Below are 19,576 nucleotides of genomic sequence, written 5' to 3' on the forward strand. Positions count from 1 at the left end.
ATTGTTAACCACTTAAGAGTCAGACTATTTTTGTTGTAAATTCACTAAAAATTAGCCTTCAGCTTTAGATAAGCTCTTCGCATATCCACAGATTAGGCAATTGTTATAAGCATATAGTTGCACTAATTAGCATTTAATAGTATAATATTGAATATTATGTAATTAATATCAAATATTAAATATGTACATGAAGTAAATTGTAGGAGAATTTCATATTTCAACTAAGGTTCCAACTGCTTCTTAATTATATGTTATAAAAAGACAGTTTTCTTAATTAATGAGATGTAATCATTTCTAATTCTAGCACTGCCTTCTTATTCTTCCAGGAGGAGATAGCAAAAGACCTGTTGTCAGGTGATGATGAGGAAACTCAGTCTTCTGCGGATGATCTGACGCCATCTGTGACTTCCCATGAAACTTCCGATTTCTTCCCTAGGCCTTTACGATGTAAGAAACCCAATGGATGACTGGTTTATAGTGACATTGATACTATAGCTTTAGTACCTTTTATTGTGTTCAGTAATTTATGTCAGAATATTCTAAATATTTTATATAGTTGAGATAAAATGCTACTATAATTTAAACAAGATTATAACCTTTCTTTTGGGATAGAGGTGAACTAATATGCCATTTAAAAATTGACATATTAGGCCAAGTGCGCTGGCTCACGCCTGTAATTTCAGTACTTTGGGAGGCCGAGGCAGGCGGATTACTTGAGGCCAGGAGTTTGAGACCAGTCTAGACAACGTGGACCCGGTCTCTACTAAAAATACAAAAAATTAGCCAGGTGGTGGCATGCGCTTGTAATCCCAGGTACTCAGGAGGCTGAGGAACGCGAATCGCTTGAACCCCGGGGCGAAGGTTGCAGCCAGCTGGAGATCATGCCACTGTACTCCAGCCTGGGTGACAGAGAGAGACTCTGTCTCAAAATAATAATAAGAAAAAATAAAAATGGAAATATTCACTTTATTTTTACGAGGCCATTTTCTTTCTCAAGACTCATCTGTTGCTGTGGTAGCCATTCTCAGTTTGACCATGAAATTTTATAGACCTTTTTTGGGGTTTCTGTTAAAAGGCCCCTGCCCTTCTGGTTTTGAAAGCTTATCGGTGCTCAAAAGGTATTTTTACTTTAAATGATTCATCTTTTTCCTGTTAGTTCTTAGTGTTACCTCTTAATATGTATCAGTTATATTTAAAAGGTTTTGGGGTTGAGCGTGTGATCCTAACACTTTAGGAGGCTGAGGTGAGAGGATCACTTTAGGCCGAGAGTTCTAGACCACCCTGAGTAACATGGGAAGACCCTGTCTCCACAAAGCATTTTCAAAATAAAAAACTTAGTTGGGTGTAGTGGCGTGCACGTGTAGTCTCACCTACTCGGGAGGCTTAGGTAGGAGGATCAGTCAAGCTGAAAACTTGAGGGCACAGTGAGCCATGATCAGGCTCCCGCACTCCAGCCTGGGTGACAGAGTGAGACCCTGTTTCAAAAAATAAATAAATAAAATATTTTTGACTAAAATTTCTTAGATGCAATGTCACTTTTCTTTTAGGTATTTTTATGGTAGAAGAACTGTTTGGTTAATAAGTTCAAATATCCATCCACTCATGTGTGTACAAAAACAGTTTTGATGAACCTAATAATGCAACTCTGTGTATATATATCCTTCTAGATTAGTATAATCAGAACTCCAGTGCTATACTTCTTCCTAAGGTGAACACAGTGGTTTCCTTTTACTTCCCAAACTATTTAATAGTATACCATAATAATTATAAGGATACTATACACTTTTTTTTTTGAGACGGAGTCTCTGTCACCCAGGCTTTAGGGCAATGGCACTATCTTGGCTCACAGCAACCTCTGCCCTCCACGTTTATGTGATTCTCTTGCCTCAGCTTCCTGAGCAGCTGGGATTACAGGTGCCTGCCGCCACGCCTGGCTAGTGTTTTTGTATTTTTAGTAGAGATAGGGTTTTGCCACGTTGGCCAGGCTGGTCTTGAACTTCTGACCACAAGTGATCCACCCACCTCTGCCTCCCAAAGTGTTGGGATTACAGGCATGAGCCACAGCACCCTGCCAGGATACTACACACTTTATTAGGATTTTCAGTGTCTCATTTTGACCAATGTCGATTGTGAGAATAATGTAGGTGGTTTAGTATACTTATGCTGATCTCACTTACTTAACAAAATTATGTATAAATACAACATGCATTCTTCCAGGTTCTGCAAAAATAGGCAATAAGAACCTTTGTCATTTTTGTTTTTTAAGCAAATACTACATGTGATGGTGATAAGGAATCAGAGGTTGAAGATGTTGAAACAGATAGTGGTAATTCACCTGAAGATTTGAGGAAGGTAAATTGAGTAACATAGTGGACTAAATTGGCTTTTAAAAATATTTCTGAAATAATTTATGATAATTTGGTTTCTTTTGACCTGTAGATACTGATGAATAAGTTGGGGCTTTTTTTCCAGCATTTATTTTTATAATAAGTTGTTTCTACCTCTCAATTTTCCTGTAGGAAATAATGATTGGTTTACAGTATCAGGCAGAGATTCCCCCTTATCTTGGAGAGTACGATGGTAATGAGAAAGGTAAGGAAAGCTTTTGCTTTTGATGATGTTTGGTAGATAAGTTACCACTTGATCTGTTTATTTAAATATCTGGTTATATACCCAACCTTGCCAATATATAGATAGATTTGGGAAACATGCAGTTAGGATATTTAGGCCTAACTTAGGAAAATTCTATTAAAGTTAATCTCTGTACTCAAGAGTTTACCCACCCTGCCCCCTGCTCCACCCAAGGCACACATAGTGCTTATTAGCCAGTGTGCTCAGTGACTGCTCAAATAGTGGAGAGCTTCCCATGATGCAGCACCTTGGCCTGCGTCCTTCTTCAGTAGAAGTGGGTAGCATCTCGTCACCTGAGATAATGAGAATGTTAAGGATATAATCTTCTGGAAAGAAAACTCTTGAGGGAAAAAGAGCCTGGAAGAAATTCTTCCCCAGCCCTGAAAGAGCAGGAAGTGGAATGTAAGGATCTGCTGCTTTCACTTGTATACTCCTAATTATGTGTAATCAGCTTTTCTTCACGTTTTTGGTACATTCCAACTGTAGTTGATTTTCAAAATATGGAGGGCATAAGGTGGTAGGATATAAAAATACAGGTACACCTTCTTAGTTGAACTTGGAAACCAAGTACATTAGGAATGTTTCCATGTGTGTTTGGCCTTTTCCCTAAGTCAGTGTATCCCGGTGAAGTCACAAGGGCAAAAGCAGCACAGCCAACACAATACTTCTGGGTTCTTCTTTTTCCTTTGCTGCATGCCAGGTCATACTCCATTTACAGGAAGGGAGGACTGGCTACCATGGGGTTGCTAGCCATGGCAGCCACTGGGAACACCGTTTTCTTAAACTGCTTTCAAAGTGTTAAAAGACAGTTGTCCCAGGGAAGCAAAACATAGCTGATGATCTTCAGATGTGCCAGCCTTCTCACCCCACCACCCAAATGCCACACTTGGCTTTTTGAGCCAAGTACATGCTAGGGAACTGTAGGTCCTTTGGTCATACATAGTAGAGGTGATATGCTATCAGTGCTGCAGATTGAAGGGAAGGTGTACGTTCTCTGTCTTTTGAGGGAATAAACCCAAATCGTTTTACCTATTTCACTTGTGACCAAAGAGTAAAGAAAGTTCTAGGAACTTCTCTCAAAAGTCAAGTCTTACTGCTTTACATGCACACTTTATTTTTAACTTTCCTGCTAACTGGGAATGACAATGCCTGCCTCACTTATACAGTTGGGATTATAATACACTTATCATGGTCACTGGTATATAGTGTGTTTGCAATAATTTTCATTAGCTATAGTCAGTATTATGCACTTGAATAATGGATTGCACTTGAATCATTGGACTAAATACTTGGGCCGTTTATATTACTTTATTGTGTAAAGAAGAAGCTTTGAGTAAAGGGGCAGAGTGCAGTAATAAAACATAAACTTATTTTAATGACATTTTGTTCATTAATATATCAGTTTCTTTAAGAGACTGTGGAAAGTTTACTTTTCTTAGTGTTTCTCCCCCTTCCCAAAAACCTCCCTAGGGATGTTTGTTAATCTGCTTCCTTCTTTAAATAAAAATTCTCTTGTTGGGAGAAAAAGTATACCTTTCTTAGCTATTTCCTTATTACCAGATATTTTGGGTTTTATGTATTTGTAATTTTTAACTTCTAGAAATTTCATAGAGCAATTTAGGGATTTCAAGAGAAAATTCCAGTGATGTAATTATTAGAGAATTTACACAGGTTATATTTGCCCCTTTGTTAGAACAGTATAAGATAACCACTATGGGGTTTTATATTAGACTTTACTAGGCATGGAGAGCCTTCGGAGTGGTTAGTAAATCCAACCACCCAGAAAGCTACTTGCTTGGGCCACTGGAATCCTTGGCCTATAATAAAGTTAAATTTTTGCTTGTGTGTGAAAGGCTATGGTTGACAGATAATTAAATTACTGGTGTCTTCAAAGTTACTTACTTGTCCCACTGGATAGCCCATCAAGGGAGGCAAAGAATTGTTTGTGTACATCTTTGAGCGTGTTCATGATTTTTAATGTGTTAATGGTGTTTTCTTTATCAGTATATGAAAACGAAGACCAGTTACTTTGGTGTCCTGATGTGGTTTTGGAGAGCAAAGTTAAAGAATACCTTGTTGAGACTTCCTTAAGGACTGGCAATGAAAAAATAATGGATAGGATTTCTGCAGGAACACACACAAGGGACAATGAACAGGTATACTTCAACTTCTGTTGAAACAGCAGCCATTGAAATAGCAGCCAGTGAACAATACCGTCTTGATTTTTTATATTTGATTCAGATATATTTAACATGTGAAGTAAATGTCTGTTCTGATAGAGTTTTAAAATTTTCAAAATACTGTTTAAAGAAAACCATAACCTTGAGTTCTAGAGATAACCTCATTGTACTTTCATATATTTTCTTCCAGTCTTTTTAAAAATATCTTTATATACATCTTACTTGAGATGCCACTTTATATCCTTTTAATTAATTAATCTTACTCTGCTCTGCCATTGAGAATTATTTAATACCTCATTGATGTCTGTATAGTCTGTCCTATACTTTTTTCAAAAAAACATTTTTCCCTAAATTTCAACATACTGTGCACTATCCTATACTTGTAATTTATTTATTTAAACATTCTCTGTGGTTGGACTTTGAGATTTTGTGAGTGTATTCTTTGAATTATTCTCAACTTTATTTAGGAATTGACTAAAAGGTAATGTCTATTAAGACTGTATAAATTTGATTTAGGAGCATTTGTTAAGCCCATGTGTATCTATAGGTTCAGAATACTCTCCTGATATGTGGGATGGGGATGGGAACATTGCCTCTTAGGTTTTTCTGATGCCCCCAGGTTTTGCCGCTCTGACATCATTTTGCTTCTTTCATGTACTTTTATCACTAAGAATCCCCAACCCTGACTAATGAGTATCCAGAGGTGGGCAGACTCAAACTTGAATTCTGAAGTAAGATAGGGAAGTCATACTAGCTCTCAAAAAGAAATCTCATTAGGTTTTTGTATTGACATTTCAAGTCTGTATTAATTTTAGAAGAATTAAAACCTTTACAACATTAGAAACTCAAAGTGTTTTTGCTTTTTTGAATATCACATGCATCTCAGTAATTCCTCAATGTCTTTTATGTGTGTATGTGTATTCAGTGCTATTGGAAAGGGGATCTCCATTATAGTTGTATATTGTTGATGTTGAGAAATACCAATTCTTTTTTAAAAAAAAGTAAACTGTTGAAACTACTTGACTTTTCCAGTTGTTTCTCAGGCTTTCTAGTTTGCTTTTTAAAAACTTTGTTGATAATCATTTTTGTTTGACACATCATAATCACATACATTTATGGAGTGGTTTTCTGGTCATTATTAAGTTATACTTTTGTTCCTTCCTTAACATTATTTCTTATTCCTGCTTTATGTCTTAATGCATTAGCTGTAACTGAGATATTTGGTAATAATAGTGATTTGGGGCCTGCTTTTGGTGGAAGTAATACATCTAAGGTTTTTACATTAAGAATAATACTGAACTTGGTTCTGCTGTCTTTATTATAGCAAGATAATATCCATCTATTTATAACTGTTATAGTTTTTGTCTTTTAAAATTAGAAATGAATATTGATTTAGCAGATGCTTTTTAAGCAGCTGTTGATTTTTTTAAAATTAACATTTATACATATTTAGGTACACAGCGATGTCTTGATACACATAATGTATAGTGATCAGATCCAGGTAATTACCATAGAGATGATTTTTTAAAATGTAGCCTATTGATGTATTAAAAGTATTCCTGGCCTGGCACAGTGGCTCACGCCTGTATAATCCCAGCACTTTGGGAGGCCAAGGTAGGCAGATCACCCGAAGTCAGGAGTTTGAGAGCAGCCTGACCAACATGGAGAAACCCTGTCTCTACTAAAAATACAAAATTAGCTGGGTGTGGTGGCATATGCCTATAATGCCAGCTACTCAGGAGGCTGAGGTGGGAGAATTGCTTGAACCCGAGAGGCAGAGGTTGCAGTGAACCAAGATTACACCATTGCAGTCTATCATAGGCAACAAGAGTGAAACTCCGTCTCAAAAATAAAAATAAAATAAAAATTTTCCTAATACTGAACCATCTTTGCTTCCTTAAAACTTACTTGGGAAGGTGGATTATTTAACTTCAATTGAATTCTGTTATTCTTGTTTTATTATGTTCACAATTCCAAGCAGATTTAATAGAAAGATACTCTAATTTTAATAAATGGCACCTTTCATGGTAAATAGAAATAACGGAGACCATTATCAACCTAGCCTGAAGTGCCATGCCTGTTATTCCAGGCCTGCTGCTGTTCCCTTTTATTAAAACTAAAAAAGACAGGGAGGAAATGACATCAGGGGATAGACTGCAACTAATTTTTCCAAACTAGGAAAAAACCATCTAAAATAGGGAAAACTCTCATCTTAGACCTAGTGTGTTTTTTAAAACAACAACCCCCCAAAAAAAAACCATCAAAAATGATACAGGGAGATGACTTCTGAGAGGTAGTGTGAGGATGAACAAACTCACTTAGTACCAGAATTTATCTGCACGATCGTTATATAGACTAAATGCCTGGGCAAATACACCTTCGAATGCCCTGAAATTAGAGAGGATTTCAGTATTTATCAAGACTCCAGTATTAAGACTTCTGTACCTGTTTTTTAAAATGCTGTTAAGTATGAACTTTGAATGCTTTTTATTTAATATCCACCCCAGGCACTATATGAACTTCTCAAGTGTAACCACAATATAAAGGAAGCAATTGAAAGGTACTGCTGCAATGGAAAGGCCTCTCAAGGTAAGAAACACTTGGGTTCAAGAGAGGGCAATGACGAGAGATGGTCATTTGGGGATCAGAATGAACAAAGTATCCTAAGGGACAGAGCAATCCTGTAACACTTTTGTAAGATCTGGTTCAGCTCCATGTCAAATAATTTTTCCTTTTCTTGCCCTCTATTTTTAGATGTATCAGAGATTGTTCAAATACAAATTAGTCTCCCTGCCCCCCACCCCCACCGCCTCTACTTTCTGGAAGAAATAGTGACAGAACAAAGCAGACCCCAGAGATGACAATATGTTCAAAGTAATTAAAAAGACTAATTTTATGGTTTTGTTCAAAAAAACTTTTTTCTTTTTTTTAGTCAGACAGGAAATGAAAAAGAGATTAAAGATTAGAAAAGAAACATGTATAATATATTCCACTAAATTTATTTTAAGAAGCGTATTTTTAGTAATCGTTAATAACATTTTATAGTTCTTTTGTTTTATGTGTGTCAAGGAAAATGGTTAACTTTTATTTTCGTATGTTTTGTCATTATATAAATGAATTGCATGCACCATAGCTTTAAGTATATGTAGAATGAAAATAATACTTATTACTAGATGACTTGGAAAAGTATTAAAACTAATACATGTAAACTTGTGAATTGAGATAGTCTATTAAAATGTCTCATTTAGGAAAGTTGCTTCTTTGAAAAAATTATTTTAAGCTCTCAAAACTCTAAAAAATACTGGTTTCTTCCTTAGTTCAAACTATTTTTCAGCTTTATTACAGACTACTGTTAATGGCCTTGGGGACCTGGTCCTCAGTATCAAATGAGATACTTCAGAGATAACAGATGAGTAATAACTAACTCTTAAGTCTAGGGTATGACTCTGTGAAGACTTTCCAGGTCTGTGCCCCAAGTAGATACTGAAATCACCAACATCTGCTGGGAAGTTAAGTGGGATTTAGTATTTTGAGCACATGGACTGTTTCTTATTTCCAGAGTATAGCACTCCACACATCACTTTTAAATAAATACGTATTGATTATACTTTACTTATGGTCTCTAATTAAAAGAATTTGTGGTTTTATTTTTTGTCTTTTTTGAGACGGGGTCTCACTCTATCTGCCAGGCTGCAGGGCAGTGACATAATCACAGCTCACTACAGCCTTGATCTTTTGGGCTCAAATGATCCTCCCATCTCAGCTTCCCAAGTAGATGGAACTACAGTGCCTGCCACTATGCCTGGCTAAGTTGTTTTTTGTAGAGATGGGGTTTTGCCATGTTGCCCAGGCTGATTTTGAACTCCCGGGCTCAAGCAATCCTTCTGCCTTGGCCTCCCAAAGTGCTGGGATTACAGGTATGAACCACTGCACCTGGCTAGAACTTGTGGTTTTGGTGTAAGACCAAACAGAGCTGCTTTCCCCCTGTAAAGGAGGTAGACATTTTTTTCTATTTAAAAAATATGCTCACTGTTTAAAATTTTTTTTTTAATTAGAAAAATAAGCATGTTACAGAAAAATGTTAAACTCTTATATCCCATAATGTAGTAGAAAAAAGCAGGGTTTATATATTTATATTCTAGACTTGATCTGTTAGTATGCATACCTCTGGTAATTCTAACTGAAATCTCTTGCATACAGAATTTGTGTGTGTGTGTGTGTGTGTGTGTGTGTGTGTGTGTGTGAGTGTGAGAGAGAGGGAGAGGGAGAGATAGAGAAGAGAAAAGAGAGGGAGAGAGAGTTTATTACCTTTTACAGGGAAGACATATTGAAAATAAATCAGTGATTCACATAAGGAATTTTGGGACCCACAAATTTTATTTGAAATTTGTTTTAGAAGGAATGACTGCATGGACGGAAGAAGAATGCCGAAGCTTTGAACATGCACTCATGCTTTTTGGAAAAGATTTTCATCTTATACAGAAGAATAAGGTAAATTGGGCAGATTAGTACAGAGAAAAATTACCAATTACAGTGAATGTAAGCAACTCATTTATAAGTTACTTAAGGAGGAAAAAAGCAACAACTTATTAATGTTCCCCTGCCATTAGCATTTCAGATATCACTCTAACATGACTAATTTGCTCAGAGATGCCACAGCCTGCTTATGGGATGGCTGATAGTATGCTCACATATCTTTTCACAGAAACAGTTAACACAGAAAGTGGATTCTCTGTATTTTTAAGGAAGTCCCACTCTCATTTCTCCTTGACTTTCATTTCTTATCAAGCCATTCAGAGGTTTGTGGCCTCAAAATAATTTCTCTTCAGCAGTGAGAACAGCTGTTGCTGAAAGAAGAAGCATTGTTACCAAAACAACTAGAAACATATTCTAACACCACCAAATGCTGGAAAGGATGTGAAGCAACAGGAATCCTTATTCATTACCTGTGGGAATGCAAACTGGTAAAGCCACATTGGAAGATAGCTTGGAAGTTTCTTACAATACCATCCATACTGTTACCATATAATTTAGTAGTCCTGCTCTTTGGAATTTATCCAAATGCATTGAAAACTTATGTCCACACAAAAGTGTTTATTTATAGCAGCTTTCATCATAATTGTTAAAACTTGGAAGGAACCTGTATGTCCTTTGAGGTGAAAGGGTAAACTGTGGCACCTCCAGAACTGGACTGTTATCCAGCATTAAAGAAATTGAGCTAAGAAGCCACAAGGAGACATGGGGAATCCTAAATGTATATTACTAAGTGAAGGAAGCCAATGTGAAAAGACTCCATACTGTAGGTTTCCCAATATATGATATTCTGGAAAAGGCAAAACTAGGGAAACAATAAAAAGATCACTGGTGCCAGGGCCTAGGCAGGAGGGAGAGATGAATAGGCAGAGCACAGACCACTTTCAGGACAATGAAACCATCCTGTGTGATACTGTAATGGTAGAGACATGTTATGTATTTGTCAAAACCCATAGAATCTACAACATCAAGAGTAAACCCTAATGTAAACCATGGACTTTGGGTGTTGATGTGTCAGGTAGGTACATTGATTTTTAACAGATGTACTACTTCAATGTAGGATGTTGAGAGGAGGAGAACTTGGGAACACTCTACTTTCTGCTCAGTTCTACTGTGAACCTGAAACTACTCTAAAAACTAAAGTCTATTTAAAATATATACATATATTCATTAGAATAGTTGGAATAATTTTTAAAATATGCTTCGTTTGTTTCCTCTTTTCATCTAAAGAAAGTCAGGGTTCTGAAGTATTTGGGTGGGTAGATCAGTATTTTACACTTTTACAAAACCTAGTGGACTTTAGTTTTTAGAGCAGTTTTAGGTTTACAGCAAAGTTGACCAGAAAGTATAGAGTTCCCATATGTCCCTTCCACCCCTATAGTTATTATTATATCTTTTATTATTAATATCTCACATTAGTGTGATACATTTGTTACAATTAATGAGTCAGTATTGATACATTATTGTTGATTAAAGTCCATAGTTTACATTCGAGTTCACACTTCTTGTTGTACATTACATTGTGTTTTGGCAAATATATAGTAATATCTATCCACCAGTACAGTATCGTACAGAGTAGTTTCACTCATCTAAAGATCCCATGTTTTGTTCTTCCTCTGTCCTTTCCCCCTCCCCCTACCAACAAACTCTAGCAGCCATTGATCTTTTTATTATCTGTACTGTTGCCATTTCAGAATGTCATATAATTGGAATTTTACAGTAGGTAGCCTCTTCCGATTGGCTTCTTTGACTTAGCACTATGCATTTAAGTTTTTACCATGGGGCTTTTTGTTTTTCTTTTTCAGACTTATAGCTCATTATTTTTTATCACTGAATAGTATTCCATGATATGGATGTACCAGTGTATTTACTCACTTAACTATTAGAGGATATCTTGGTTGCTTCCAAGTTTTGGCAATTATGATTATAGCTACTGTAAATATTCATGTGTAGGCTTTTATGTGGATGTAAGTTTTCAGTTCCTTTGGCTAAATATGAAGGAGTAAGGATTACAGGATAGAATGGTAAAAATATGTTTATTCAGAAGAGGCTGTACCATTTTGTATTTCCAACAGTAATGAATGAGTTCTATTGCTTCACATCTTCACCAGCATTTGGTGGTGTCAGTGTTGGATTTTCACCACTGTAACAGTTTTTAATGCCATCTCTTTATTGTTTTAATTTGTAATTTCCTCATGAGTGTGATGTTTACCATCTTTTCTTATGCTTATTTGCCATTTGTATGTCTTTTTTCAGGTGTTTATTCAGATCTTTTGCCCAGTTTTTAATTGGGTGGTTTGTATTCTTATTGAGCTTAAGGAGTTATTTGTATATTTTGGATTCTGTTCTTTTATCAGATAGATGTTTTGCAAATATTTTCTCCCATTTTCAGGCTTGTCTTTTTATTCTTTTACCAGTGTGTTTTGCAGAGTAAAAGTTTTAGCATTTTATCTAAAAAATCATTGCCAAACAAATGGTCACCTAGATTTTCTACAGTTATATTCTAAGAGCTTTATAGTTTTGCATTTACATTTAGGTCTATAATTAATCTTGAGTTAATTTTTTGAAAGGAGTAAGGCTTTTGTCTAGATTTCTTTTTTTAATGTGGATGTCCAGTTGTAGAAAAGACATTCTTCCTCCATGGAATTGCCTTTGCTCTTTAGTTAAAGATCTGTTGACTGTATCTCTGGGGTATATTTCTGGGCTCTGTCTTCCTTAAATCTGTTGGTCTCTCTCCCCCTGCCCCGATAACATACTATCTTGATTACTATAGCTTTATAGTAAATCTTGAAGTTGTAGCGTGTCGATACTTTGATTTTATCTTTTTGTAGTATTATGTTGGCTATTCTGGGTATTTTGCCTTTCTATATAAAATTAGTTTGTTGAAACCCATAAAATAACTTGCTGGGATTTTGACTGGGTTTGCACTGAATCTGTAGATCAAGTTGGGAAGAACTGACATCTTAATAATGAAGTGTCTTTGTATCCATGAGCGTATAATATTTCTTTATTTAGTTCTTCTTTGATTTTTTTAATCAGAGTTTGGTAGTTTTTCTCATATAGATTTTGCATGTATTTTGTTAGATTTATATCCAAGTATTTTAATTTTGGGGTGCTAGTGTAAATGGTCTTATATTTTAAATTTCAGATTTCAGTTGTCATCCTGAAACTTTGCTGCAAGTGCTTATTAGTTCCAGGGGATTTTTTGTTGATTCTTTGGAGTTTTCTACGTAGACAGTCATGTCACCTGTGAACAGAGACAATTTTATTTCTTCCTTCCCAATCTGTATACTTTGTATTTCTTTTTCTTGTCTTACTGCATTAGCTAGACCTTCCAGTATTGATGCTGAAAATTTCACACTTTCTGTATGTTTGAAAACCTAATGTTTCTCAAAGATGAGATAAAGCATATAATTTAGTGAATAGAACATTTTTAAAGAAGTCTGGATTGTCCTTTTAAGTAAAAATAAAACAGTTTTGTAATGACTTATGAAATTTACTCTATCCATTAATTCCGTACAGTTATGTCCTTCCACTCCACTTACCAGACATTGTTTTAGGCATTAGAGATACATCATTGAATAAGACAGAAAAGGTCTGTGGCCCCACGAAGCCTGCATTCTCTGCGAAGACTTATAGTTAATGATGTTTATTGAAAGGTATACTGTATTTCTTGGTTTAAAAAGCTTGTTTCTATATTAGCAATCTTATATCACAACTTAGGAGTCAGGATAGAGATACTGAAACTTCCTTATTGGGTACTGATTAAGCAAGGGAGAAAGTGTTTATTGGATAAGGATGAAGAATTTTGTTCATACATCTGAATTCATATCTGTGGCTGTATGTAGTTAGTGGAACCCTGGTTTGGGTGTGGAGCCAAGTTGATGAGGCTTAAATTTTATTCTTGTTATTTCCAAAATCTGTTGGATCTAAAAGCCAAACATATTGGAGGGAGAAAGCCCTGCCTTTAGTTAGTAAATCATCTTAAATTCCAGATGCTATAGATTGTCGGTCCATTTGCCAAGGGTTCTTCATCTCTTTTGGAAAGTGAAACTCAATCTGATGAGGCTGCATTCCTTATCCCCAGAAAAGTGTATCTAAATATAATTTTGTGAATTAATAGATCCCAGTGAAATCCATTTATGGACCTCTCAGGGGTTAGTTAATCCACAGTTAACCCTCACTGTAGTCAAAATCACAGAGTTCAGTGAAGAAAAGTAAAGGATGCCAGGGTTTTAGGATTTTCTGTAAAGGTGTGAGATAATTTCTGGATTCACAATTGTTTATAAACTAATACATTCTGATTTTTTAAAAAGCTTGGGCTTTTGAAAATGGCCTCGTTATTAAATATTCCACTAATAAAAATGTTCAGAACTTTATAATTGAGAAGATAGAAAAATAAGACCCATAGATTGAAGTTGTAGTAGTGTTTTAGAAAAGAAAAGTTCCCCCAAAAATGGTTGAGTTCTTTTTTTTAAAATTCAACTTTTTTATTAGGTGAGAACTAGAACAGTTGCTGAATGTGTAGCATTCTACTATATGTGGAAGAAATCTGAACGTTATGATTACTTTGCTCAACAGACAAGATTTGGGAAAAAACGATATAACCATCACCCTGGAGTTACGTAAGTACTGTGGGCTTGACGTCAAAGACTTATTTTTAACTGTGATGTACAGTCATAAAATACTGGCGTGTGTTTTTCAGGGACTATATGGATCGTTTAGTAGATGAAACAGAAGCTTTGGGTGGGACGGTAAATGCTTCAGCCTTAACTTCTAACCGGCCTGAGCCTATTCCTGATCAACAGCTAAACATTCTCAACTCCTTCACTGCCAGTGATTTGACAGGTAAAATGAAGATCTTTTTGTGTTGTTTAGAACAGCATGTTGCAAAATTGTGTCCTCTGTTTCATTTCATAGGACCACTCACTTAAACGGTTTTCCATTCCTTTTTAGCGTTGACCAACAGTGTAGCAACCGTCTGCGACCCCACAGATGTGAATTGTTTGGATGATAGCTTTCCTCCACTGGGCAGCACACCCCGTGGACAAGTTAATCATGTGCCTGTTGTAACAGAAGAGTTACTCACCCTGCCCAGCAATGGGGAAAGTGATTGTTTTAATTTATTTGAGACTGGATTTTATCATTCGGAGCTAAACCCTATGAACATGTGCAGTGAAGAGTCAGAGAGACCAGCAAAAAGATTGAAAATGGGCATTGCTGTCCCTGAATCCTTTATGAATGAAGTTTCTGTAAATAATCTGGGTGTGGACTTTGAAAATCACACACATCACATCACCAGTGCCAAAATGGCTGTTTCGGTGGCTGACTTTGGCAGTCTGTCTGCCAACGAGACCAATGGTTTCATCAGTGCCCATGCTCTGCATCAGCACGCGGCCCTGCACTCTGAGTGACCTGAGTGAGGAGCCCGGAAACTGCGTGTTCAGGAGCAGTGAACTTGAGGGGAGCTATCAGGTTTGCATAGTCTTTCACTGGAAGTTTGAACCTTTCTCACTATGACATCAGTGATGTCAGTATGTATAGAACTATATCTTGATTTATCAAGAGTATTTTCACTTTTCAATCCATAAATGTGGAAATGAACTATGATCAGCAGAGTTGGGAACTAAGATTGAACTCTGTGGTGCAGCTTTAAGCTCTGCTTCTCTCTTCCTCATCTCCCAATACCTCTTCCCCACTCCCTTTTTCTATTCTTTTCTGTTCCCCACTGCCCTCACTCCCAATTTTAAAACCTGTAGACAGAGGCCACCAGCTCAAAACCAGCACAGATCTTCTGAACTGAATGGTGTGGCTTCTTTTTGTGTAAATTCCTTTTGCCGTAATGGATGCAGTGGAATAACTATGTTTACAGGTACCGATCCCAATCCCTGCTCAATGTAGCATTTTTTTGGTTTTATTTTCTTAATTAATAAAAGCAGGGGTAGGTTTATTTAAACTGCACAAACATGCAAGGATTTTTTAAAAACGGAAACTTCTCTCATTGTATTCAACTAGAGCACTTCAGTTTACAAAACAGCAAGTCCATCTTTATGGAAGCCAGCACGAGGAACTGTGTGCAAATAATGAAGACGCTTGCTTGGATCCTGTTTCAAAATTCCAGACCAGGGCTACCTTACACAGAATTGGTCATGTTACTGCCAGGAGATTTCTGTGTAACGTCATTTATTGGCTAAAAATTTGGCATTTGAAAAATGTGGTACTCAGATGGGGTTTTGTCCACCATTGTCAAGATTGTAATCTTAAAAACTCATACCAGTCATTGATAATTTAGTTTATCCTGAGGCAGTCGACTCGCAGAGGCACAGTCTACAATGCCTAGGATATTGCCACTCAATGGTTTACATTTTGGGACACCTTTTAAGTTGTTTGTAGCACTGCAGTTCAAAGTGTTAATATTTAGAGGGACTTCTAGATTTTATACCTAATGCAGTAGAACCTTGAAGTATATTTAAGCTTTTTTGTTAAGCTTGAAGAGTTGGCAAGAAAAATGTGAGTTCCTATCTGAAACAGAATGGTACATTACCACTTAAGTTTTAAAAAGTGATAGACATTCAGATGTGTCTCAAACTCAGTTTTATTTTTATTCCAAATATTGTGAATGAGAAGCCATTGTCCTAAACTTTGGCCATTTTTGCGCTATAAACATGCATTTTTAAGTTATAAGGGGAATTAAACAATGTGTAATACAGTATTAGGATGTAATCTTTGCTTTTATAGTACTGTTAAAATAGAGAATGACCTTTTCTGTACCGTCTTAATTAAAATTATTGATTTTTACTAGTTGCTTTGCAAAAAACCTTAATGTTTGGCTGCATTGCTGATACTTGTAGGTATAATTTGCTTCAAGGTTGTGCTGATGAGTAGATAGGATGTAGTGATCTTAGTGATCGAAAGGGAGGGTATTTATTATACAAACTGTGAACTGCAATGACATCCTTCATTTTGGATGACGTGTATTGTTTTTCTTTGCAGCATTTTAATGAAGATTGCTTTGAAGTGTTTATGCAGTAGCACATTACTATAAAATTTAGTTTAGCACAGTGGACAAAAAGTAGTTAATAACTTAAAATCAGTCTCTAATTTATACATCCGAAGTATAGCATTCCTGTATGCACACAGTAAATAATGGGTAGCCTGGGCTCTGTGTTGCTTTCTTATATTTTTATTCAAGTTGTCAGCTTCTAATTGCTGTGTTGTTGTGCTAAACTTTGAACCTTATTTCTTTTATTAAAAATCAGTACACTTTCTATAATTTAGTAAGATACTGGCCATAATCTTCCATAATCTTCCATTGTTATAACTTTAATTTTTACTCTGGGTTTACAGTGGCTGGTCTGTATAAATAATTTACACAAAGATGACTGAATGCTAATACCAGTTGCACTTAAATGAACATGCCCATTCTCAGTAGCTGATGCAGTAATATATTCAGTTTATCTATGCATTGCTGGGGTCTTGATATAAGATAGAAACAGTGTTTCTTATCTAAAGTTTTGATTATCAGCAAGTTGAATGGACACTTTAGTTATTTAAATAAAGATTTTTGACCAAAATCCAGAAGATGGTATGAGAGAAAAATAAATTCCAGCTAGTTTAACAGATTTTTAAATGCCAATCTGATTTTAGCCTCTTAGAGAGTGCTAACTAGCTGGTAACGTTTACTTTTAATTCCTTGTTAAAATGAGGCAATAATTTGCAAGATTTTTGTATATAAGTGTAAATTCTTCATATCTTTTTAGATCTAATTCAATATTTTCTGACTACTTCTGTCATGTATAATACCATTTTTGTGCATGCTTGATGTGACATTCATAAATTGTACCACTATGACTTTATCCATGTAAAATAGCTATTTATTGAATTTTCTTTTAAAAGCTGGATTTACTGTTTTTTTCTCTCTCTCAGTTTAAACATCTTAACAGAGAATTTGTTACTGTTTATTAAAAGAATTGCATTTGGAAGCAAGAAAACAACTGATTTGCAGTCGTATGAAGAAACAATAATGCCTTTATTATCAAGTGTTAAGCACAATTCTTATAAGAAACTGTGATAAATTCTTTTTTTTCCTTTGCCGCAATATTTTCTTATGAACAAACCAAAAACTTATGGTTAGCAATTGCAGTGTTGGCTGATATATCTTTTATGTACAGGGAATTTGAAGAGGACAGTGGATTCATTTAGAAGTGTAACTGGTGCTGTGATTATAGCAATACATTTGTTAGTTGTACTTCATCTTTTTCATGCTAGCTTTTTAAATGTTTAGTTTTCCTCTTGTCATGGTCAACTGCTGAATTTACTTGAAGGATGTAAATTACTGTTTAAAAAATACTAAAATCTGTACAATTAGGTCAAAGAGTTGTGCAATCATTTCCTTTTTAAAATGTTGAGGGTCGTAAATATTTGAGAACATCAGATCTAATAGTACGTAGTGATACTATTTAATTTAACCAAAGTCTCTAGTGAATATTTCAACTTCGAATGTAAACTAACGAATAATCCTGACCACCAAGGAGATTGTTTGCCCAGAGTTTCAAAGCACATTGTCTACAAATGGAAATTGAAATAATTTATAAAATATTGACATTACTATGTTTTTTAAAAAGTTCCTAATTTTTTCACTAAATGGAGGAAACTATTAGTTTTATTGTTAAATATCGTAGATATTAATATTCCTCTTAGATGACCAGTGATTCCAATTGTCCCAGTTTGAAGTAAGTACCCTGTGAGTATGAGATAAATTAGTGACAATCAGAACAAGTTTCAGTATCAGATGTTCAAGAGGAAGTTGCTATTGTTGCATTGATTTTAATATTTGTACATAAACACTGATTTTTTTTAGCATTATTTTGTATTTGTTGTACTTTAATACCTGGTGTACAGTTCCAGAAATAAAAATCTGGGAATCTTTTTTTCTTGGTTTGTGTGGATATTTGCCAAAAATAGATACGTTATTTAATGAATTTTAAGCTATACCAAATAGGTAGCTATTATACCACTGTTAAATTGGTTTCACATGTAGTAAATAAGATACATGATAGGTAGTGAAGTTGGTAGATTAAATGTTTTCTTTAAATCCTCTATAATAGTTTTCCATGTATAATAAAAGTCCAAAGTAAGGATTATACTTTTAGTTTAATTCAGGAAACATTTGTCGAATATTATGTTTCAAACACTGTTTTAGGTAACTGTCTTTTAGGAAGACGTATCTGAAATTTGATCAAATATTACTTAGTCTATATTTACAGTCAACTAGTCTTCCTTATCCATGTTATTCATAGTTTGATTGACTCTAGTCATAGCTTTCCTAAACATCTTTTCAAGCTAAAGCTACTATCTTGGCCTTATTTCACAAGTTTGTCCCCGTATTTCATTTGTTCTGACCAGAGCTTTATGTAGTTCCATTTTTAATATGCAGTGATCAGACTGCCCATAATACCCAGTTTGTACAAGGCCAAGAAAGGGATAAAAGGAGAGCAAAAACCTTGACTCCTCTGCTCTGGTTACATTCCTTCCTTCTCAGACACCAAAGGACCTTAGCGTGTAGGGCTCTGTGGTGGAGACATGATATAAATGCCTTCAGAGTGGGGTTAAGCACACATATTTTGAATACAGCAAGAATGCAACCAAGTGCCATATGAGAGCTCATAGTACTTTAGGCTTTAGGAGATGGAAAAGCCTGTGGAAGCAGGATTATCTAGTTACATCTGGGTTACTAGGAGCCATTTTGGCCATAATTTCCAACTAGAGTATGCTTGAGCTTGCTGATGGTAAGTGCTAAAGAGAATAGGGAAGTAGAATGAGGAACATATTGGGTGGGGGCCTTGAGGGATTATAAATTTCAATAGGGTGATTAGGCAATGCTCCTCACTGAGGTGACAGCAAGGGAGAGAACAAACTCTGTGGCTATCTGAGGTAAGATGTTTACAGGCAGAACAAGTGCAAAAGTCCTGGGGTGGGAGTGTGCCTGGGAGGTTCGAAGAGTGGCCAGGAGGCAGGTGTGGGCCAGGTGGAGTGAGCAAGGGGAGAACAGGAGCGGAGCTCTGAGGTCATGAGCAGATCATGCATGTGAAGGACTTCATGACAGGAGGAGGGTTTTGAGCAGGGTCTTTCAAGACCTGACTCATTTAAAAAAATCACACTTGGCAATATGTTGTGTAAGGGGGATAGGAGTGGAAATAAGGAAGGCGATTGAGAGGCCACTGAAATTGCAA

The 19,576-nt window shown here is 35.8% G+C and overlaps 1 protein-coding gene across 2 annotated transcripts in view; it reads left to right on the forward strand.

Moving 5' to 3' along the window:
• MIER3 (MIER family member 3) overlaps nucleotides 1–18,274 on the forward strand; it is a 32,604-nt gene extending 14,330 nt beyond the window's left edge. The window contains exons 5-13 of one of the 2 annotated variants that reach the window (XM_032280392.1): nucleotides 327–447; nucleotides 2,267–2,352; nucleotides 2,520–2,592; nucleotides 4,636–4,787; nucleotides 7,319–7,400; nucleotides 9,208–9,302; nucleotides 13,842–13,969; nucleotides 14,050–14,192; nucleotides 14,301–18,274. In XM_032280392.1, the coding sequence (XP_032136283.1) occupies nucleotides 327–447; nucleotides 2,267–2,352; nucleotides 2,520–2,592; nucleotides 4,636–4,787; nucleotides 7,319–7,400; nucleotides 9,208–9,302; nucleotides 13,842–13,969; nucleotides 14,050–14,192; nucleotides 14,301–14,758 (1,338 nt within the window). In that variant the 3' untranslated portion in view covers nucleotides 14,759–18,274. The remainder of the gene's footprint in view (nucleotides 1–326; nucleotides 448–2,266; nucleotides 2,353–2,519; nucleotides 2,593–4,635; nucleotides 4,788–7,318; nucleotides 7,401–9,207; nucleotides 9,303–13,841; nucleotides 13,970–14,049; nucleotides 14,193–14,300) is intronic. The other variant, XM_032280401.1, reaches the window with a different exon arrangement.
• The last annotated feature ends 1,302 nt before the right edge of the window (nucleotides 18,275–19,576 follow it).

This window comes from Sapajus apella, unplaced genomic scaffold (assembly GCF_009761245.1).
Source record: "Sapajus apella isolate SASKATOON/1434 unplaced genomic scaffold, GSC_monkey_1.0 scaffold1, whole genome shotgun sequence".
NCBI lineage: Eukaryota > Metazoa > Chordata > Mammalia > Primates > Cebidae > Sapajus > Sapajus apella.